This window comes from Girardinichthys multiradiatus, chromosome 2 (assembly GCF_021462225.1).
Source record: "Girardinichthys multiradiatus isolate DD_20200921_A chromosome 2, DD_fGirMul_XY1, whole genome shotgun sequence".
NCBI lineage: Eukaryota > Metazoa > Chordata > Actinopteri > Cyprinodontiformes > Goodeidae > Girardinichthys > Girardinichthys multiradiatus.
In genome coordinates, this window is record NC_061795.1 from 17,468,697 (window position 1) to 17,488,904 (window position 20,208).

Here is a 20,208-nt window from a genome sequence, read left to right on the forward strand (position 1 = left end):
CCCTTAGTGATGATCAAGTCCAAAATATGTCCCTGTTTGTGCGTTTGCTGTTTAACATGTTGAGTCAAACCAAACAAGTCTAAGAGTGTCACATAGTTCTATTGCACTTCTATCTTCAGGATTGTCCATGTGAATGTTGAAGTCTCCCACAATAATTAAACAGTCATAATCAACATATATCACAGATAAAAGCTCATTAAAATCACTGAAAAAGTTTGTTTTGGACTTAGGAGGCCAGTAAATATTCAAGAACATGGTTCGGACAAGGCTCTTTACCCAGAGGGCCAAATATTCAAAAGAGTCAAATTTGCCCAGAAATACTTTTTTACACTTTAGTAAATCTTTAAACAAAGTGGCCACCCCTCCACCTTTTCTTTGCTGTCTGCTCTCACAAAGAAAATTGTAGTTCGGAGGCATCGCCTCTATCAGAATGGGAGCTCCATTAAATTCATGTAACCATGTTTCTGTTAAAAACATAACATCAAGATCCTGGTCAGTAATGAAGTCATTGATTAAAAATTATTTTCCTGACAGAGATCTAATGTTCAATAAAGCCAGTTTATATGACTTAGTTGCTGATATTAAGTCTGTGTCTAGTTGTACCTGACAGTTTATGGCTTTTTTTGATTGTTTATTACTGTCTCTTATCCTTTTGGCTTTGTTCTTTCTGTCACATATAAGCACAAAAATTTTACAACTATCTCCTATTAGGGGCCCAAGTTTTTCCTGGACATGCTCATTTCTGATAGAGTTACCACTGGGGTCCAGACTGCATCACAGAGATGTCGTCTTTTTTCTAAATTGGTCTCTGAACAGAAAAAAGCTGGGATGATGTCACTAAGAGGCCCATTATTCATGTTGTGAAAACAGCAATTTCCTGAGTTATTTTTACTTCCCTATTATCTGCATTTTTATTTGCCTTTGTGGTGGTGCAGGTCTTTATGGAGGCTTGGTCTAAACAGATGCTCAGGAGCAAAGCAAGGTAGCCTGAAAGAGAACTGATCCATGTTAGTGCATGTTTCAAATGTCTGCTCCTATTTACATAGGCTGTAGTGGTTTCAAAAAATGCCAAACAAAAATAATTCTAACAATTACAGTAAATGTTGGCTCTAAGTAGTTGAACAGTTGACCTCCTGCAAACTCTATTTTGTAATAAAATGTTACATTTAAACACAATGTCAGGTTCTAACACGGGGTTATGAATCCAGCTCTTGTTCGTCTATTTTTTACTTACTGCAGCTGTGAATGCTACTCAGCCTGGCCTCGTTCATGAGTATTTATTCATGCTGACTTTGGATTGGAGCCTGAAACATAGCACACCAGGATACTTACCAAACCAGCATGCTGTGATGGGTTCACTTCAGTCCATTAGTCTTTGCACCCTGGGTTCTTTTTGCTAATGCTGATGGAGCCAGAAGTGCTGCTGAGACATATAAAAGCCCCTGCCTGCACAGCAACAAATGTGGCAGTAACAGTGCCATATACCCCTTAAACCATTTCACATTTTATCACATTCCAACCACAAACTTTATTGTATTTTATTCAGATTTTATATTACAGACCAACACAAAGTTGTGCATAATTCTGAAGTGGAAGGAAATGGATACTCAGTTTTCAAACATTTTCACAATTAAAAATCAAAAGTATGACCTGTGTTTCTATTCAGCCACTCTTCTAACACGTTTTAATGTTCTAGATTATGTCAAATTTGTGTTTATGTACAGTGTTTTTTAATAATCATCTCAAAACATCAGTGGAAAAAAGCCATAAGAGGCCTTACATCTCTTGTGGCAGTTGACCACAAGCCATGTAGGATACACAGCAGAAATTACACAAAAATTACACTTTTTGACCTACGTTGAAAATGCAATGTGTGTCCGGAAAGGCTCCACGTGAACCTGAACGCACCATAACTACAGTCAAGCATTGTGGTGGCAGCATCATGCTGTCAGGGTGTTTTTCTTCAGCAGGGACGGAGAAGCTGGTAAGAGCTGATGGGAAGATGGATAAAGCTCAATGTGTTGGGAAGAAAACCTTTAAGAGGCAACAAAAACACTTTGAGACCGAGGTGGATTTTCACCTTCCAGCAGCACAACAAATAAGTATATTAGAATGGCCTAGGCAAAGTTTAGACTTAGCTCAATTGAGAATGTGTGGAAAGCCTTGGAAATTGATGTAAACAAAAATCTCAGTCTACATGTACAGGAACTGCAACACTTTCTGCATCTGATAGTGTGGAAATTATTGACTCAGGGAGCTGAGTTAAAATGCATTTTCGAAGTTTTATTTGTCACAGCTTTTTTTTTTTTTTTTAAATGGGATATCATTTTCCTTCCAATTCACAATAAAGCACCCCTTTGTGCTGAAATATCACAGAAAATCCAGGTAGAATTAATAAAATACTGAACTTCTATCAAATCCAGATGGATTATTTTATGTGATACTCGCTTGGGTTTTCCAACATCTCGTTACAGGCAATACTGCAGGCTATTTGCAATGTTATTATTGGTCCTCACCACCCCCACCTACTAGGATCATCACCTCACTTTAAATGGTGTAAGCAGTCTCATCCCATATAACAGCAACAAGAGGGCTTTTAAGAATGCAGGACAGCCAGTGTCAAGCCTAAAGAAAACACACTCTTTAATTAAATAGTTCATGAAAAAAATATATTTGTTGCTTTGAATGTGATGTTTCAACAATAGGCTGCTAGCAGATTCATATTTTTGCTGGTTCAAGTGTTTTCCTGTGGCCATTTTAGCTGATCAGTAAAAACATCCCATAGTTATAGTCAATGTGTCCAACAACCATAGATACCATAGATTTGTGATCTGCCTTTAAAGCCTTCCTCAACAAACTAAAATAATAAGTGAACTAAACCTTCATTAGGTCCGGCGCCTCAGGAGGGGGAAGCAGTGTTTTGCCAACACTGTTTATAGTGGGGGCGGGAGACAGCTGACCTCGACTGAGGACATTATCGGGCGGTGGAAGGAGTACTTCGAGGATCTCCTCAATCCTGCCATCATGCATTCCGTGGTGGAAACAGAGGCTGGGGACTCGGGGTTGGACTCTTTCATCACCCAGGATGAAGTAACCGAGGTGGTTAAAAAGCTCCGCGGTGGCAAGGCTTCGGGGGTGGATGAGATCCGCCCTGAGTACCTCAAGTGTCTGGATGTTGTAGGGCTGTCATGGTTGACACGCCTCTTCAACATTGCGTGGCGGTCGGGGACAGTGCCTCTGGACTGGCAGACTGGGGTGGTGGTCCCCCTTTATAAGAAGGGGGACCGGAGGGTGTGTTCCAACTACAGGGGGATCACACTCCTCAGCCTCCCTGGTAAGGCCTACGCCAGGGTATTGGAGAGGAGAGTCCGACCGATAGTCGAACCTCGGCTTCAGGAGGAACAGTGTGGTTTTCGTCCCAGCCGTGGAACACTGGACCAGCTCTATACCCTCTACAGGGTGCTCGAGGGTTCATGGGAGTTTGCCCAACCGGTTCACATGTGTTTTGTGGACCTGGAGAAGGCATTCGACTGTGTCCCTCGTGATGCCCTGTGGGGGGTGCTCCAGGAGTATGGAATCGGGGGCCCTTTATTAGGGGCCATCCGGTCCCTGTACGAGCGGAGCAGGAGTTTGGTCCGCATTGCCGGCACTAAGTCGGACCTGTTCCCAGTGCATGTTGGACTCCGGCAGGGCTGCCCTTTGTCGCCGGTCCTGTTCATAACTTTTATGGACAGGATTTCTAGACGCAGCCAAGGGCCGGAGGGGGTCTGGTTTGGGGACCAGTGGATTTTGTCTCTTCTTTTTGCGGATGACGTGGTCCTGCTGGCCCCCTCTAGCCAAGACCTACAGCATGCGCTGTGGCGGTTCGCAGCCGAGTGTGAAGCGGCTGGGATGAGGATCAGCTCCTCCAAGTCCAAGGCCATGGTACTCGACCGGAAAATGGTGGCTTGTCCTCTTCTGGTTGGAGGGGAGTTCCCGCCTCAAGTGGAGGAGTTTAAGTATCTCGGGGTCTTGTTCACGAGTGAGGGAAGAATGGAGCGGGAGATCGACAGACGGATCGGTGCAGCTGCCACAGTAATGGGGGCGCTGTGCCGGTCCATTGTGGTGAAGAGAGAGCTGAGCCAAAAAGCAAAGCTCTCAATTTACTGGTCGGTCTACGTTCCTACCCTCACCTATGGCCATGAACTTTGGGTCATGACCGAAAGAACGAGATCACGGATACAAGCGGCTGAAATGAGCTTCCTCCGTAGGGTGGCCGGGCACTCCCTTAGAGATAGGGTGAGGAGCTCGGCCATCCGGGAGGAGCTCGGAGTAGAGCCGCTGCTCCTCCACATTGAGAGGAGCCAGTTGAGGTGGCTCGGGCATCTATACCGGATGCCTCCTGGACGCCTTCCTCGGGAGGTGTTCCAGGCACGTCCCACCGGGAGGAGGCCCAGGGGACGGCCCAGGACACGCTGGAGGGACTATGTCTCTCGGCTGGCCTGGGAACGCCTTGGGCTCCCCCTGGAGGAGCTGGAGGAGGTGTCTGGAGAGAGGGACGTCTGGGCGTCTCTGCTGAGTCTGCTGCCCCCGCGACCCGGTCCTGGATAAGCGGAAGACGACGAACGAACGAACCTTCATTAGGTTGCTACAAGTTTTTGTCTGGAAGAAAATGGGCATTATGTTGGAGAACTGTTATCAAAAGAGTCAGCAGCACAGTAAGTACTTTGCAGTCTGCCATCATTATTGTTATCTTTGTCTTCTGTGGGTTTTAAACTACTCAGCAGCATGTTGTGCGCGTGTGCATTCATTTCTACAGGTTGTAGGCATATTGTGCATAAGATAGATTCCATTTTTCCGTTGTACATGACAACGAAAACCGGGACGTATTCAAATTATTACACTCCGGAACTCGTTTTTAAGTCGTCAGTCAGGACTTGGATCTAGATCAGGACCTTGGGCTGTCGGTGAGGAAATTCTTGTCTCTATCTCTTTGATCACTTTTACACCTGCTGTGTTTGTGGCTAAAGAGAGGACAACTTTAATATGTTACAAAAGTAGGTGCAAATTGCTCCCATATGTTGGAGTTGATGGGCGTGTTTGCATTGCATGTATTTAGTGAAATCTGCATCATCAATCTTGAAATGAAAAAAAAACCTGCAAAAAGTTATGCAAATTGCTTCATGAATCAAATAGAGTAGACTGCTGCTGTCTTTGGTAACCATGAGCAAGGAAAATAAAAAAACTCTGGTACAAACAGGGTTTTCTTTCTTTATCATATCTTCAACTCCTTCAAAGCAGTCATGTCTGGACCTCATTTTTATGCTGCGGGACAGAAAACCTCTACTATAAAATCTATTTGTCTGTACAAAAAAAATCTGCTTTATATTGGCATATATACAAAAGTACTACAGAAGATTTACTAAATATTCAGCCACAAGCCACTTCTGTTTCTTAAGGTTCTGGAGCATTAAGTCGAGGTGAAAATGGCTAGGGAGGTAGGAGGAGAGCTTGGACATAGGGCAAGTAAATTCAGAAGCAATTGTCAATGTGACAACATTCAAGGTTTACAAAAACATCCCTATGACAACAAAGAGTAACACATTATAGCAGTTTCCTATGACTTAATGCCATTATTAAAAAATATCCAAGCCACTAGTATTAGATTGCAGTGTAAAAAATAAGCAAGACACAAAAAGTCAATTTATTCAAAGCCTTGCACAAAGGATGCCCATTGCTCCATTGAGAGAGCCTCTATCTCTAAGAGGAGTGGACATGATGCATGTGTTTCTGCTTGGAAACCCTCCTGTGGTGCATCAGCAGCTTTTCATTGTTTATGTCCCACTAGCCTGAGAGAGGGGAGCTAATTAAGAAAGGAGCCTGCAGGTGGAACATACTGGTTTTTATGGGTCCCATTGGAGGCAAAACGCAGCAGAAGGCCAAAGAGGCTGACCACACCCAGCAGGAGAAAAGGGGGCGATTGCCTCGGGTAATAGGATGACACTCATTACAGGTCTGGTGTGGCAAGACTTTGTAATTAACCAGGAGAAGAGGGTTTAGATAGCAGGGGTGTAACAATACATCCAGCTCGCAAGATGGAAAGATCCAGGATACTAGGTTCAATAGATGGGATCTTAGCAATGTTTTGGGTTAAGCTAAGATTGCTGGCTGCCTGGGACTGCTGCGGCCTTCTGAAGCCGGGTCTAGCTGACCTTTAATGCTCTGAGGTGCTGTGGATTGCAGGTCATCTGTTGTTCTCACCACACTTTCAAGTGTGCATTTCCAGGTGACAAACTCAAACTGACACACACCAAGTCAACGCAAACACACTTATTTTTACACATATGCTCACCTACCAACACATACACACACACACACAGTTACACTAAATAGTTGAAGGTCATACAAACTCAGGTTACTATAACATCAATTTGGCCTGCCTACTTTGATCCTGGATTGAATCTGGAATTAATAAAATTAATCACCCAATTAGGATAGTACCATGAGATATTGTTTGTGTAGAGCAAAACCACCCTGGCACATGTAGGCAATCATCTGCTCCATATGGTATACCTGAAATGTCAAGACAGGACACATTAAAAAAAAAGGATTATCGTCTTTTTCCTGTTTTAAAATCAGTTTTATAGAACCTGTAATCAGTGTAGAATCCAGTTAAGGTTTGACCAGTAAATATAGTTGCAAGAAAATTAGGAGACACTAGGAAAGTCTTTGCAGTTTTCTAACATATTTGGACATTTAAACCTTTACTATATATCATACAAGTCCTTTTAAAGCTTAGTATAAAATGTAATCAAAAAGACAATGCAATTTCTGGTCAGGAATAAGTTAACACACCCCCACAGTTATTTCCACTTAAAATGTCTAAAATCACACACAGCTGTATAACATCAGGTGCCTATCAAAAAATTAATAATTTTATCATTTTGAATTGGGTTTCCCCTGTTTACCTTACTATTTTAGTTTGGTGTGTTCCTCATTGTTCAAGTGAGACTGAACAGGATTGTGAGAAAATAAGAAAAAGAGCTTTGGCCCTAAGAAGTTTGTGGCAGCTTATGGATTTCAAGAAGTCTCAAAACAATTTAAAATCAGCCATTTCACTGTGCGTAAATAGTATACGATTGGAGAACATTCTAAACAACTGTCAACATGGGACTACACGAGTTTAATGGGAGGTGTGCCAGGAGGAAACCTAGGTCTCTGAGACAAAAATGATGGCCACACTAAGGTTTGCCAAAGACAATGTAGACAAAGACCTGAATTAAAGACCTGAACATTTAACGAGGTGTCCTTGAAATGTCTGATTGTTGCGGTTTTTATGCTTGTCTAACTGGCATTCAGTTCAAATTTGGTCAGTCGGTGATTTTCAGTGTTTTAAAAAGTATAGCAACATGACTTGGATCTTTTTTACTCCATTGTGTAATGTCTATAAAATGTTTATTTTCACTTTTGAAAATGTGTATCTCAATGAAAAATTCACTCAAGCAGTCCTATAGCTTTGTTAAGTGAACATGTTGCCCTAGTGTTTGAACACACAAAATGCAGACAATGCACTGTAGTTAGTTTGTATGCGGAGTAGTACTCAGTCTGCTAGTGAACATATCAATAAGCTAATCTCCTTGGTTTCCGAACTTTAAAGCTGAACATGGTTAAGATGGCCGTGATCTGATTCTCAGACCCAAATTTTGACTTTGAAAGTAAATACAAACACCAAATAAGTAGGCTATTCCCTCATATTTTTCAAATGAATAAAATCTGTGCTGAGTAACAGTAAAGGCAGCTCTAACAACACAAGTGGTACCACAGCTTGAGAATCATAACTATAAGCACTTTAGATTTTGACTCTAAATTATCAAATACAGTCCAGATTCATAAAAAAAACTGTGAAATAGTCCTTTACATTAGTGGCAACAGGTGGTAACTTTAGCGTTATTAGCGGCTAACGGTTAGCCGTTTGGTGTATTCTCACATTGCTAACAAATCATTCACATCCTGTCTGTGAATGTTTCTTTTTCTGCCGAGTAGCCAAAAGTATGCAACATCAATGATTTAAAGGGCTTTGGGATAGCTGAGCATTGTCTCCGAGCTCAATTAGCTGTCTTCCCTCGGCTAGCAACAGGGTAGAAACTCAAGAACCCCTTTCTTTCGTACTTCAAATTACAATTTCGATATCAAGTTTAACTGAATAGCCCTTTGCAAAAGAGACTTTATTTTGACATGAAATATTGTGGTGTTTTAATATCATCATGTTTAAACTCCTAATTAGATAACAAGAGAATCTAAGTAACAGTAAAACAGACCAACAAGACAAAAAAATAAAATAAAAAAATGAACTTAGACACAGACACTAAAGGACACAGCCACTGCAATCAGCTAAACAAGGCCTTCCTCTGTTTAGAGATGTGTGTTGGAAATATTTACTCAGTCTCTAAGAATGTTGATGTCATTAAACCTCTAAATGTCAAAAATTGACATAATCAAAGTTCTGTATAAGAGTACACACACACTGCATCACACCATGCCAAAACACCAAGCCACTCAGTTCTCACACACGCTGATGCATGCACACAATCAGGGGAAACCAGTGCTTGTCTGAACCAGACCAAGATCAAGCCTCATTTGCACAGGAGTAAACAAACGGGGAAGGACGTGTTTATAATAAAAAAGGGAAGTACTATGTTGACAACTGTGTACTCTGTTTTTGCTGGGTTGTTTTTTTATTTGACATATTTCATAAAATTCAATAAATTCTAACAAGCTAATTTAAAATAAACCAAGAGGCCAATAATAAAGATGCATTTTCTCAGATGGAGATAAGCATACATGTGTGTTGGGACTCACAGCCATGGATTGCAACATGAAATCTCCGGTACAGACCTTTCTGGAAATTTCAAAATAAATTGCATTTAACCGACTTCAAGCACAACGTCAGAAGGGGAAGGGGGGTAACAGCAGACTTCCCATGATGCCACTGCCCGTATAAAACCCCCACCTTCCCAATGGTCCGATCTCTTCAACCCGGAATCCGTGCAAGGCTGGCCGGAGAGATAGCGCGCTAATGTCTCTTTGCTGGCAAACAGACATAAACTCTTCAAACTGGATCCAAGAGTGTCATACGATCAAGCGATCATATGCACAAGTTAAGTACGAATGAATCACTGTTTGTGTACCCGGTATTCATTAATTTCTCTCTGAAGCCTGCAGAAGCAAACTGTGTTCCAGAGAATTCCCTGCAGAGACCCGGTCTCTACAAAGCCGAGTGGAGCGGTTTTCCCAGTCTGAAAGAAGGACAACAGGAGCCGCATCACCATGGTAACGTGCAGTTTGGTCGGCCAGACAGAGCGGCCCCCCAGTCACTGCTCCGGAGGTTAGCTGGAAGCTAACCCTTTGTTCACAGAGCTTTCTTCAAACGTCGTCGTCGCCCGGACAACTCCTCCTCAACACGTTTCAAATGAGGTTAGGGTTTGGGCAGAGAGATTTAGGGTTAAATGATCTGAACATTTTCATTTTCTGAAGTTTGGTTTTGTTTGTGAAACTCTGCTATCTTAGTGCTAGCAGAATATCTGCAGCACACGTGCTCAGTTTTGTGTTCTGTGTTTGTGTGTTTTTAAAGTTAGGACAAACTTTATCTAAAGGGGTGATTTTAACACAGAAGATTGGTCATAACGCGCCGTCTGCGCTTATGCATTTTAACCCTTTTATTAACGGTATTTTAAAGGTGTGTGTTTGATTCTGGTGCTAAGCTATCAGCTTCTTTTGTTAGCTTTCACTGCTAACAGCTAAGAACACGTACTTGCTGCTAAAGAATATTTACCCAGAAAGGTTGTTAGTTTTCAATCCAGTAAATTATATTTCCCTAACATTATTTCACTAAATTTGATAACTAAGTAAACACCATTAAGCCCCCTTTCTCCAGAAAGATTTGGCTCTTTTGCAAAATATTTCCTTAAATATTTTACCATTTCCTTAATAATATTTCTTTAAATATTATTTTAACAAACAAAGGCAGCTAATGAGACACCTTTGAGAATGGGTCATCCAGAAGGTTGGTTTTATTCAGCAGATATTTCTTTAAAACATTATTTTATTAAAATGATATTTTATCTGATCTTGCATTGTGAATGGTTGTCTAAAGGTATGCTGATTTTTGCCTAAGTTGGTTCCAAGACTAACTTAACTTCATTTCCAGATTCTTCAAGATAATCCTTGGTTCTCAAACATAAACATTGTATGGTAATGTTGCATCACTCTTTTGGTCATGGTTTCAATCATCGTTAATCAACTTGTTTATATTGTACATAGCCCGTTAGTCTTCGTTATTCTTTCATTCTGCTTGGTAGTTTAATTGGATTGTTTTAGCATGGTAAAGAGTTGTTTATTGAAATGTAACTTTGAGTTGACTTATTTTTGTTAATAAATTCTTGTATTTTAAGAAATTGTGTGAATTCATTCCATGTGTGTGCAGAGTTTTGCTGTTCAATAATGTCAGAGCTTGGCTCACCCTTTTGATTTTGTCATATTACCACCGCCCTACTGAGCTGGTATTCAGAGGACAACCCTTAACGGAACGAAATATTATTTGATACAATATTAAAATATTAATATTAAATATTAAATAATAATTTCAGATTCATAGTCGCAACATGTGTATGTTTTGGGTTCAGTGGGAATAAAATAAAAGTTTGCGTGCGGACGCTACCCGGCAGTACTTCCTCAGAAGCCCAGAGACATTCTAGGCAGCTGTATGGGTGCTCCTCTTGCATGTGAACTAACACACACACATGAACGTTGTTGTTTTTTTGTGAGGCGGGGAGGCTTCTTCAGCAAAACCAAACAAACAGTGGAATGTTCAAGCTTGTGCTGTCACGCACAAATTAAAGTGACAGTGAGACCAGCAGTATGGCCTAAATGCTGTTTGATAAAACAGAAACATAAACCAAGAAAGGAATCAGCTTGTGTCAAATTTACATTACAAATGGAAGGTGTGAGGAAACTCCAGGACATTTTTGAATATAAAATAACAGGAAAGTAATATGATGTGTGTGCATGCAAGGTGCCTCGGGCAGCATGGGAGGATCTGGGAGCTGTCTGCAGAGATCCAGATAAGGAACACAAATAACAGCGCTGTCCTTAGTGGCGTGACAACCAGGGCAAAACAAACCAGCTGTTATGGGTTTGCCCAGTGAGGCATTAGTCAGAGGCTTTGGACTTTTGGGCACAGCAGCCCAATAAAGGATACAAATTTACATTGCCATTCTTGCTAGCTGTAGGAATCTATTTCTTTTTACACATGAGAACCAAAGACATCAGAAGAATCAAGTCTGAACGCCTTCATACTGGAACAAGTTTCTGATGAAAATATTCTCAATACCCAAAGTAAAAACCCTACACCTAACCCAGAGAATTTTATTACATTTAAAGTCATAAGGAACAGTTGTAAAACAATCCCTTTTCCAAATGAGCACATCTTTAACAAGTCAATCATACCTCCTAGTCATCTTGTTTATGATTTGTTTTACATAAAGAATGTTAAGAAAGATTAACAAGAATACCAAATATAACACAGCAGAATACACTATGCAGATGGTTATTGTAACAATACAATTTTTGTAACCTAGAAAATATAGTTATGCCATTTTGATCACCTGCTTGGACTCCACAGAACCTTAAAGATGTGCTGTGGTATCCAGCACCAGGATGTTAGCAGATTTTTTGGGTCCTGTAAAATGTGAGGTGGAGGTTCATGTATGGGACTTCTTTCCTAAGCACAACCCACAGATGCATGACTGGATTGAGATCTGGAAAATCTGGAGGACAAGACAACATCTCAAACTGGGTTTGCTTAAAACGGTCTTGATTGTCTCCAACAATGCTAAAATAATTGACATGTGTCAAAGTAACAACCTAGTAGCTGGCAGGACTCAAGGTTTCTCAGCAGGATATTACCCAAAGCATCACACTGCCTATGCCAACTTGCCATCCATGTCATGTAAAATGGGCTTCATCAGACCAGGTCATCTTGTTTCATTGCTCCGTGGTCCAGTTCTGCTGCTAACATGCCCATCACAGGCCATACTGCCCTGTGTGTTCTCACATCTGTCTATCATAGGGGCAAGACAAATTACTTTTTTGTGATGTTTTTGGCACTTTTAGGTTGGTAAAAAAGTATTTAAAGCAGTCAACATCACTAAGTTGCAAGATCGCTTGTTAAGCCCAACAGTGGGTGCGGCGGAGGGATGTGTTTCATTTTTGAATTTATTTTTTGTTTAATCACAAACAAAATTAGATAAAATAACAGTTACAATAGTGGTTCCACTTGAAAAATATTCTTTTATGTCTTACCTTTAGACAGGTACCAAAGGTTTGCATGTAGACCTTGTAACTGTGGAACTATACTTGATTTATTTTAGGTATGTAATTTCAGGTGGAAATTGTTCTAAAACCACACAGGGCTTAACAGGTTAACTACATAAAGTAAAATATCTAGAAAACTAATAGCTTTATTCCCTCAGGCTTACATTAACTTCACAACTTGAACTGAGAGAGTAAAATCTAATGCAATAGTCACAACCAGCTAATTAATATGTGTGAAATCTTATACATAGTTCATAAATGGAGTGTTTAGAAAATGTTTAGGATATGAGAAAAAAACTGTTTTTTTTTTGTATTTTAGGTACTCTCACAAATCCATATGTCATCCAGACAGAAACAAAAAAGAAAGCTATATAGTGCGCATACGTATAGTGCGAACATACTTTTTCCCACCTTTCATTTACTCTTAGGGCCTGATCTTCAAAGATCCCAAATAGCGGGTGCTAATTTGCATGTTCTAAAAATAAACTGCCCATGCAATAAGTGCATGCAATTTTCAAAGATTGCCCATGCAATAGGTAGCAGGTGCAAAACAGGTGCAGACCGCCCAATTTAAATGAGGAAATTGCGTGTGCTATTGGCTGGAACAAAAGGAAAAGCAAACAGATCATCTGCTGTGTTGCTGGAAATATGCAGGGATTGATCCAGTTGCTGATTTTTTTCCTTCTGTTCTGTTCGGCCCTTGCTTTTCTGGACTGTTACACTTAGTTAACTTTTGTTGTAGTGACAAGATCATTTCTCCTATCTTGTTCAACATAACTCGCAACAAATTGCCAATCAATATTAACAACATAACAGACAAACATGTCTGTTCATTAATTTATTCGAGATTTGCCTCCCTTGATCTTTTAATTATTTTCAGAGACTTTCCGGGTTCTTTTGTTTGTTTGAGAGTATGTGTATGAAGAGTTTTTGATTAACAACCACAATATTTAAGCCTGAACGTAATATTAGCAACATAAATATAGTTTGTTGTAGGAGTTGGCTATCTGTATGTTATAGCTTTGCGAATTGTAAAACATAACGTCACTTTACTGTCCTGCATAGAATTTAAATCGAACATATATGTACATAAAAATTAATTATTTTCCAACGATTTTACTAAATTCGTTTTGTTTGTTTTGCCAATATTTTAACGATGTACAACATGTTTGATTGTTTAAATCTTTTTTTGGTGACACAAAATAATGTTTCTCTGTATAAACAAAACCCTCCCCTGGCATATGTTCACATTTAAACAACGTGATAAAACTGATCCAGCTCCGATTTACCTGCAATGACATAATGTTACTGTCAGTTATGTGTTTAATTCAGTGACAAGGTTAAAGCATACAGTACGTTTGTCACTACATTGAATCACCGCCTTTAAATGGTGATTTTTCACCTGCTCAGAAGTGATTTTAGCATCTAGTTTGCAAATGAAGGATTTAATCTGCCCTATAATGTCTTTATTTCTTTCCTATCAATTATATTATCAACATCAAAGCACAGTGGGTCTTTTGCAGTTGACAGGCTGTGCGCCCTTGATCTGTTATGTGCGCAATTTGCAATGCAGGTGTGTGCACGTTCAGCAGATGATCACTGACAGTGATGTTAGGCTGGAATTACACTTTTTTCTTGAGTCTGGATAATTCCAGACGCATGAAAATAGTGTTGCAATTGAGATCAGAAGCATTGAGAGATATATCATGGCCTTTGTTTGTGATTGGCTCCAAATCAGAGCTTAGATACTCCTACTTAGAATCCTTTATTCTCATCTATTTAAATCTGTTGGCACTTGTACAGAAGATTTTCTCTCCATGTCATCTGTCATTCTATCTGTGCCACCTGCTGGCCAAAGTGACAGCAGACATTTTTGCGTCCCAGTTAGCACCTGAAATTCAAATGTACTAAATTCACACGCAAACATTGCGGCCGCAAACACTTTCAGGCTTAGAAAATCGCATTGCGGGTGGTCAGGGATGACATTTGCATATCCTCCTCCCATGAATTTGCGGGTTTGGGTCAATATCATTTTGCATACTCATGAAGGCAAACACGCTAAAAAGTTTGCGCCTGCAGTTCTGCTGATTTTGCACGTGCAATCCGATTACCACCTCTTTTGTAGATCAGCTTTGCAGACGCAAAGAGGTTTGCATGCGATTTAGTACACGCAAACCATTTTAAGATCAGGCCCTTAGTGCATGAATAATATGCCTAATCTGGACTGTAATCAATAATACAAACCAGATAAGAGGCATAAACAACTTTTAGGATTTTCATTTGCAGCAAGCATGAGACTATAAAAATATTAGAATTAATAGTACTTTAGAATTTATTTCACCTGAAATCTCTTTTGCTTTTAAAATTAAACTTATTTTAAAAACAAAAATTAAAAGTTTATTTATGCAAAAAGACAGCAAACTTGATTATAACACTCATATAATCAATGATGATAATGAAAAAGGTAATATTTTAAATAATTCGTAGATGTTTGGGTAGCATCTAGTGATGATCTGATGTAAGTAAATCTAAGATATGTTTTCAAGAGGAGAACATATCATGAATAAAAAGAGAAAACCAGTCTTCGGAAAGCCCAGTACAGTACCTTGCAGAATTGAACTGATATGTGGATAAAGAGCCCTGATTCAATGCCACAGAGGACCAGGTCAACACACTGCAAGAAAGAGAATATTTAATATAGTGCACTAACGTTTGACTTACAGGATATTAATAGGTTTGCCACTATCATTTATATTAGTTCAGAAAGATTAGTGTAAACTGAATTACAGAAAGCTACAGATTTGAAGGTAGCTTCAAAAGGCCATCCAAGAGTTTGGGGCTTTAAAGCACATAGTAAATAACCAACAACAATGCAGAGATCTAAGTGAAGAAACCAGCAGCCACAGACAGCAACAAAATAGCCTGCAAATAAAACAATATTTGAATTGTTATCTGCCAATATACAGTTTAGATCAAAATGTGTACTTTCAATATCATGTGTAACATAGTCCAACAAGAGGTACGTCATTCTATAATTATGTTGCAGTACAAAAGGCCCTTGGAATGAATATTAAGACTGATCACAAAATGGCATCAGAAATACAACAACAGACAATAAAAGTGAGCTTTTTCTCAAAATCATCTTAATGCAAATACATTTTTATTTATGCACAATGATTTAAAAAAAAAAACTAAGTAATTTTGTCATCTGAAATAGCACAAAAAAAGCTGTAATACTTCTGAATTTAAATATTTCGGTCTTGTAAAGCGGGTCAGGAATTGCTTCAGAAAACTCTTGATGACAATTCCAAACTGTGTCCTGGTTCAATGTTTTTTTTTATTAAAAGTTGACAGTTTCTTGAGGTCTCTACAATACCACAGTAAAGTACAACCCCATTCTTACCCAGGTTTTCTCCTTTTTCAAACCAACTAGTTTTAGGTTGTAAAATAAGTCCCTCAAACTTGTTTTTCTGCAGCTTTGCCAACAAGAATGTTTCAAGTCTTATGTTGAAAAGTGTTAATTGACAAGTTATGAGGACTGTGCAAACAAAACAGCTCACAGAAAAGCTATTTTCAGACCCATGCAAGTCTAAATCAAGCAACAGGAATGGTTTCAGATGGAATTTACACTTGTTAGTCATTAAGACGCATAAAAAAGCTTAACTTTTTTAAATCAGTACTCAAACTATCATCTATAAAATATAACCAAAATAAGGCTAGGCCTACAGTCAGAATTTCTAAACATGAAGGCAGTAGGAAAAATCATCGAATAATAAGAACTCTTAAAAAAAGTCAAGATGTTCAGACACAAGTGTCCATACACACAATGTTTGTGCAAAACAGATTGAAAATATATTTATATTTCCAGATGCTTAAAAAATATATAAAATTAAACATTTACATTTGTGTTTGCATTTGAAAAAATTTTTGATTCTTATGTCTGTTTGGTGCAATGTTGTATTATTGTCACGGAGTGATATTTTGGACTTTGTTTTATGGTTTCTTGTGATGGTTTATTTTCTCTAGATGTTTCTATTAAGTTTATTAGTTTGTTTTGCTCCCTCTACTGCCTCCTGGTGTTTTGTTGTTCTCCTCCGTTATTAAGTTTCCTTATGGTTGTTTCCTTATAACTTTGTATGGTTCTATTATTGATTAGTCTCTGTATTAGGGTCCTTTGTTCTCCTGGATTTGTTAGCTCCTCTTTTAATATCTCTGTGTTTATTTATGGTTTGGTATTCTTTTTCACCTTGCACACTTCTTGTTTTTCTAGTCTGTTTTCTGTTCCTCCTTGTCTTTATTTCCATTCTGTGTTCTTATTCTGTTCTGTCTAGCTTAGTTCTTTATGTTTAGTTTCTAGTGTTCCAGTTCTGATTCCTGTTAGGTCAGCTTGAGTTATTGTTTACTTTCATTCTAGTCCTCTGCTTCATTCTCAGTTGTTTCTATCAGTGTTTGTTTGTTTACTTGTAATCAGGGTTTCCTTTTGCTTAGGCCTTAGGTTCTTGTTATTCTTCTGTTCCTTCCAGTTCCTCTGTTTCCTTTACCTCTTGGGTATTCTAGATTTCTTATGTTTTGGTTATTTTATCTTAGTCTATTGTTCTGCTTAGGTCTTGGTTTCTCTTTATTGTTTATTTGTTTCACCTGTTCCTTCTGCTCCCCTGCCTCCTTGTCGCACCTGTTCTCAGTTCCCTTGATTACCTGCCTTTGTCTTTCCCCAGTATATTAGTTGGTTTGGTGTCTCTGTTCGTTGCTGGTTCCTTGTGTTTGTCATACCCTGTTCTCAACCCACGTATTTGTTCTGAGTTTTTCCATGTTCCTGCAGAACCTATCTTGTAAGTTTTTGGATCTGGACTTTTGTTTATATCTGCAGTGCCTTGTCTGGTTTCTTTGAAAACCTCTGGAAATAAAGCTGAAAACCTTTTACAACATGTTGCTGCCCAGCTCTTGTCTGCACTTTGGTCCGCCCGCAAACCACATTATAACAATTATTTTTTTGAAAAAAAAAAAAAATCAATCCAAAACATTGATTACATGTTTGTATGCAAAACATTTCACATGAGAAACACCTACATACAACTTTTCCCTACAACAAATGTGACAAATGAAATATCTAGAGATACACTGAAACATCATCTGGTGGCCGATTGGTCGTGATTGGTTGGTTGGAAACAAAGTCTGATGGACTGGAAATCTTATTGTTAAGGTAAAAGTCTACTAACTCTGCATGGAATAGACACATAATGATAGCTATATAAAAAATATCAACTAATTATAGAAAGGCTGTTTTAATCGTCTTTATAGTTGCATCAAAAAGACAAACAAGTGACTTAACAATGTAACAGCAAAACAGAATTTGCTGTTAGACAGTACTTTTTGAATGGATCTTAAAGGAAAAAACTGATTTCTTGTAACAGGCACTTTTCATTTCCATCCATCCATCTACCCACTCATCCATCCATCACCTTTACCCACTAATCGATGCAGGGTCAATCTCCTGTACAGGTCACCAGTTAGTCACAGGGCAAGACATAGTCACAGGAGAAATAACTATGCACACACAAAGCAAGTTAGAGAGACCATTTAGCTAACATGTATGTGTTTCAGCTGAGGAAACACATGCAAGGAGTACCTGGAGAGAACCCACACATGCATGGTGAGAACATGCACCGTGCAACCTAACACTGAGCAGTACTCAAGCTGCTTATAACCCATAATATTTCTTAAGTTCAATAGGAGAGTAGGTATTATCTTTCAGCTCCGTGTGTAAACTTCTTATCTGGACATAAAGCTGCCGCACAAGCTCCATCCTCAGTAGGAGACACACATATTAAAATGTGTGAGGGACACATTACTGCAGTGTTGGTGTCGAAACCTCTTGAAAGATAGATGGCTAGTGGATGAGTTAATCACTAAAGTAGTCTGCATGTTTTACAACAACACAGGAAGTGCCACAACACAGGAAATGAACCAAATCTAATTACACTGAGGTTTGCTTAAATAAAAACAATTTGAATGACCAGGTCAGTGGGAGGGGAGGGAGAGTATCAGCATTCTCTCTAAATTCACACAGCAAGTAACAGTGAGTTCAGTGAGGGCATGTGATGACAAACCATCTGTACCATGACATGTTTTACAAACCATTGAAAAGAATGTCAAAAACGTTTCCCTCAAGAATGAAGGGATAATCCCCTTCAAAACCCTCTGTACCTGATATGGCCGTGGCCCTCAAGAGTCTTTTTAACCCTCAAGAGGCTTCAACAAAACAGCTTCATTTAGAAAGTAGTTAAAGTGGCTCTCTGCTCTGACAAAAGATCTCCAGGCACTATGACCAGGAGGGAAATCAGTCTAAAATGAATCAGATAATGGAGGTCAACAGAGGGTGATGCTTTGGAGGGGAAAGCTTTTGGACACTTACTGGTTCTTGTTGGTGACCACAGGCAAGGTAATATCCTCACTCATGTCATCTAAGTCATCGGTTAGGCTGTTGGCACGGGAGATGTCTATGGATGTGCTTTTATCGCCACTCCCCTTTACTGTAAGGAACAAGGACAACAAAGATAAAATTACCAGTAGGACCATAACCGGGAAACCATTTATGAGGTTGTAAAAGCTCTATTAGACTAAGCTGACAGCTTGTTATTTGGATAAAGGTGACTTGTGTCTACCAGTCATTATAAATTAGTTTCTGCTAGAAAGACTAAACGTCACAAGGAACTGAGATTTCAAGAGGTGCCTGTAGTTATAAAGAAAATAAGAAAACTGAGAAACACAGACAAACAGAATGATACCTGGGGAAGCAGGGCAGCTCAGAGTGAAAGATGACCAAGAGTGGTGCGGAGGGCCTTTAAGTATGAAAGACATACAAGAAAATAGAAAAAAAGGGTGTGAAATCAGTTAAAAAATGGCTCACAAATTTACACCACTTACAGTTCTTTGCAATAGTATTCACACCCTGGTGACCTTTTTCACATTCTGTCACATCACATCCCCCGACTTCAATGTATTTTACTGGAATGCTATGTGATAGACCAACACAAAGTAGTGCATGATTGTGAAAGAGAAGGAAAGTGATATATATTTTTTATTTTCGTTTAGAAATACAACCCTGAAAAGTGTGGAGTGTATTTGTATTCAGCCCCCCTGAGTCGATACTTTGTAGAGACAACTTTTAGAGCAATCACAGTTTTAAGACTTTCGAAGTTTGCCTCTATCAACTTGGCACATCAAGACATTGAATTTTTGGCCCATTCTTCTTTAAAAAACAGCTCAAGCTCAGTCGGATCTGATGGAGAGTGTCTGTGAATATTTCTTGTTATAGATTCTTAACTGGATTTTGATCTGGACATTGAATGGGCAATTAAAACACATTATTATGCCTTGTACTAAACAATTCGATTGTAGCTCTTGCTGTATGTGTAGGTTTGTTTTTCTGCTGGAGGGTGAATATCACCAAAGTCTCAAGCCTTTTGCAGTCTCTTCCACACAGCATGATGCTGCCACCACCTTGTATCACCTTGGAGATGGTGTGTCCAGGATGATGTGTTATGCTGGTGTACCGCTACATAAAGAATTTTGCATGTGGGCCAAAGGGTTCCAGAGATCTTTCTTCCACAGAGGAGCACCTAATGAAAGAGATTCAACCACCTGAGCTGTGGATCTCTGCAGCTCCCCTAGAGTTCCTTGGGCCTCTTGCTTGTTGTTGTGTTCGTTGTTGGTCATGATGCCATTTGAAGGACCTCTGAAGCCATCACAGAACAGCTGGATTTATACTGAAATAACATTTTACAAAGGGGGAATCTATAGCTTTTTTTATTTATGAAATACGTCTGCAGACATTAGGTTGCACTGGGATTTTTTAGG

The 20,208-nt window shown here is 39.4% G+C and overlaps 1 protein-coding gene across 1 annotated transcript in view; it reads right to left on the reverse strand.

Annotated features, from left to right (window-relative positions):
• The window catches only part of LOC124877796 (potassium voltage-gated channel subfamily KQT member 1-like), a 238,271-nt gene that overhangs the window by 212,086 nt on the left and 5,977 nt on the right, over positions 1 to 20,208 (reverse strand). The window contains exons 3-4 of the mRNA XM_047381321.1: positions 19,137 to 19,190; positions 18,764 to 18,881 (exon numbers count right to left, since the gene is read on the reverse strand). Coding sequence (XP_047237277.1) covers positions 18,764 to 18,807 — 44 coding nt within the window. The 5' untranslated portion in view covers positions 18,808 to 18,881; positions 19,137 to 19,190. The remainder of the gene's footprint in view (positions 1 to 18,763; positions 18,882 to 19,136; positions 19,191 to 20,208) is intronic.